At 35.5% G+C, this 3,691-nt stretch overlaps 1 protein-coding gene across 1 annotated transcript; it reads right to left on the bottom strand.

The window, feature by feature from the left end:
- Window positions 1–350: 350 nt before the first annotated feature.
- On the bottom strand, window positions 351–2,332 carry LOC142518979 (FCS-Like Zinc finger 16-like). The gene is made up of 2 exons (XM_075621855.1): window positions 1,980–2,332; window positions 351–737 (listed from the first exon to the last, which is right to left on the bottom strand). Exons 1-2 carry the CDS (start codon window positions 2,177–2,179, stop codon window positions 593–595), a joined length of 345 nt encoding a protein of 114 aa, XP_075477970.1. The 5' UTR covers window positions 2,180–2,332; the 3' UTR covers window positions 351–592.
- Window positions 2,333–3,691: the final 1,359 nt, after the last annotated feature.

The following is a 3,691-nucleotide window of genomic DNA, read 5'->3' as shown; positions in this document are numbered from 1 at the left end:
TGTTTCTGCTTTGCCCTTGTTTTTGTGAGCTTGGGCCGTAAGTCCATGATTATGTTATTATTAATTCTCCAAAGAATGGCATGCCCAATTTCTCTCATTTTTAATGTAGATATCATCAGCGATCAGCATTTTGTCCCACATTACGCCAATCGAAATCGAATTTTAACTGATTTGAGGTCAAAATTCAAGAAGGGAGGATTCTTCTAAACTTGGTAAAGAGGGAAAAAAACCCGGACACTAGACTTTCTTGATTGCTGACCATATTCCAATTTCAGCCATTTACATATATGTAGAAATTTATGTAACAGTGCAGAAGCACGTAAAGAAACAAGGTTTTCCCTATGACTAGTTATCACCAAATAGCGAAGTAGAGTTCGAGTTTGTTAATTTGTAATGAAAGACAACGTATCAAACAAACTGTAAGTGGAATAGGAGTAAAAGAACCCATTTTATGATCACTATCTTTCTAATGAGCTATATATACTCTTCCATAATCATATGTTTTTCTTGGGCAAGCTCATACCCCAAAATTGAGAGATATAGACAACCACAGTTACTAATAGAAAGCTGCACTCTAAGGTCTACACCTGAATTAAGAACCAAGCCAGCCCTTCAAATTGTGAATCTTTTGGCCCTGAACTGCCCTTTGTTTCACAACTGCTGCCTGTTTCTCCGCCAATAGGTCGTGTGCAATCTGAAACTCGCGGCATTCATCAGAGCAGAATGCGCAGAGATCACTGCAACCAATGGTACATTCAAATGTAGTTAGCACTTAGAATATAAATGGTATGTAAATTATCATCAGTGCCATTATTAATTCTTATAAGAAATACATGTGATATTTTTTTATTCGAATTCTTAATCATATTTTAAGCCATCAACGAAACACGAAGTCGAGAATATCATCATTATGGGGAAAAAAAGGTTTGTTAGGTATGTTTTACATCATTCTTTATGGTCAAACCAAATAATCAATGGAGTGTTTAAGGATAGCCTACATAATTAAATTTGAAGACGAAGTCTAGGAAATTGTAGGCTGCAAAATATCATAAACATCACACAATCAATTCAAAGGTGCTTAGTCAACACAAGCAACAGGTAAGTTTCACGCTTCTTGGTTAAAATAGCCGAAGATTCTTGTCTTAAAAGGGAAAGAAATAGAAAAAGTCCTAGTCATAACTTAATTACAGCCAACAAAGAAAAAACAAAAAAACTAATCAAAGATGAACTGAAGAAAATATAACGAGATTAACAAGGTAGAAAGCAAATATTTGACAATTAATAAATATAAAAATAAACTTCAGAAAGAAACTTGGTTTATAAAATTGAGCCATAGACACCATTATAACTAGGTGTAATCAAGAATTAGATTGAGAAAACAGATTCACAAAGCAATCAGTTCAATAATAATAAATTAAACTATGATCAAGTGAAATATTTGTTGTTACAATCATATGTTTTTATTATCAGACGTGGAAAATTATCTGATTTTGGGAGGCTTTTACACCTAATATATTAGCTTTTAAAATTCGAATACTACTCTGCATCGACACAGCAAAAAACAGATGATCACATAGAAAAGAAGAACTATCGGTTCCGTATCCATAACATAAAGAGTATCCACACAAGGTGATGGGAAACGCATATCAGTTCCACCGACTGCAGCAAAATGATCGATAAAATTTTTGAGAGGCTGACTCATCTCGTATATGACAAACGAACATGTACTCGAAAGGTGGCCTATTAAAATAGAGGACATAAAAAAAAATTTCAGTCATGATTACGTACAAAATTTTGAGATTTGATGCATTTTAGGGGGTAAAACTTTAGATTTTTTCCCTAAGAATTGGGAAAGCGTTCGATTAATACAAGAAAGAAAAATGGACGAGCAATCACTCCACAGGATCGAACATCGAAAAAATGATCGCGCATTTAATAACAATCACAAAAGGTGTGGAAACAAAGTCAAAATCCCTTACCCATACATGAAGACCTCGGAATTTTGATCCATCCCCTTCTTACAATAATGACACTGTTCAAGGAATCCCCCAACTGTTATCCGATCAGGTTCGCTGAAACTCTCCGGAGAAGCAAACGTCAAAATATTCCGGCGCGATGCCTCGGTGGCGTCATCAGCCAAAAAAACCTTAGCCTTGCCGTCGTAAGAGGCGTTCGCCATGGAAACTGGGATCGAAAAACTTCCGATTCTGCTCCGCTTCACGGAAAATTTTGCGTGAGTAGAGACTTGAGCAGAGCTAGCTAGGGCTCGTGCAAGTGGGAGGAGTGAGTTTCAAATTATAGCAGTTAGAGTTCTTATACAAAAGCGAGGGAGGAAGGAGCTACGTGTCTGATATATATAAAGAGGCTACTGAGGGCCCACAATTTTGAATTTTATAAATCAAGAGATATGACAATTGATTAGTTAGTTACACTATGCTGCGGAAGAATTGAATTATTAGTTTTACTTAAGTTAATTATCTATGCTATATAATTAAAGTTTGAGATTAAATTACATGCAAAAACTTGTGCGAGACGATCTTACGGATCGTATTTTGTGAGACGAATCTCTTATTTGGATCATTCATGAAAAAAATTACTTTTTATGTTAAGAGTATTACTTTTTATAGTGAATATCGGTAGGGTTGACTTGTCTCACAGATAAAGATTCGTGAGATCGTCTCACAAGAGAGCTAATCTAAATTAGAAATCACTATCTCGGTGGCGTCATTCCTACAATTAATTTTGATTTCACCATTTGTCAACTATTTATATATAAAAACCATCTTACTTCAAAAAAAAATTATTTATCTTACTATGAACACAAATAATTAGTGTTGCATGGTTTGTCGCTTGTAAACGTACGATTTCAAGTTTGTAGAAAACCAATCTCACGAGAATTGATAATTTGCATGAACATTAAGTAATATGTTTAAAAGAATCTTAATTTTATTTAAAAAATCGAATAGTGGGTTTATTAATAAAATAAATGAAGATAACTAACAAGATGATAAATAAATGTAATGCCCGAGATTTAATTGCTATAATCAGAAGTTGATTAATTGACAGAATTGAGGTTATAGGAACTCAAATGAAGAAGCAAGGCATCGTTACATTATAAGCCAAGATGTTGGACCGAACATCTCAAGATGTTGGACCGAACATATCGCGCCCGAGCGGTAGAAAAGAACCGCCCGAGCGCCAATTTTACTTCTTGGACATAATGTTTGGCGCCCGAGCGGTAGAATATTACCGCCCGAGCGCCAGGAGATGATCGGCTGAGTATCTCGACAGAAACTTCCGCGCCCGAGCGGTAAAGATTAACCGCCCGAGCGCCGCTTGCAAAATATGGAAAATCAGCCACGTATCATTACATGCAATTGGATATATATATATATATATGTATACAAATCCCTCAGAATTATCAGACGGAAAAACAAAGAAAAGGAACGAGGAAGGCTTCTGAAAATCCTTACGCATTATATTTCGATCCGTCCGTCAGATTTTGAATCCGACTTCAGTACTGTGATCCTATCATTGACAGCTACAACTGGACGTAAGTTTTGTTACGTTTAGATACGATTTGAAATTATGATATTGTCAGAATCGAATATGAATCCTATATGGTGTTTCTGATATAGTAGACATCGTAGAATTGAAGTCAGATCGAAGAACAGACTGTGTATGTACTTGT

This window comes from Primulina tabacum, chromosome 1, assembly GCF_025594145.1.
Source record: "Primulina tabacum isolate GXHZ01 chromosome 1, ASM2559414v2, whole genome shotgun sequence".
In the NCBI taxonomy this organism is placed as follows: Eukaryota; Viridiplantae; Streptophyta; class Magnoliopsida; order Lamiales; family Gesneriaceae; genus Primulina; species Primulina tabacum.
This window is presented reverse-complemented; position numbering and strand designations above follow the sequence as displayed.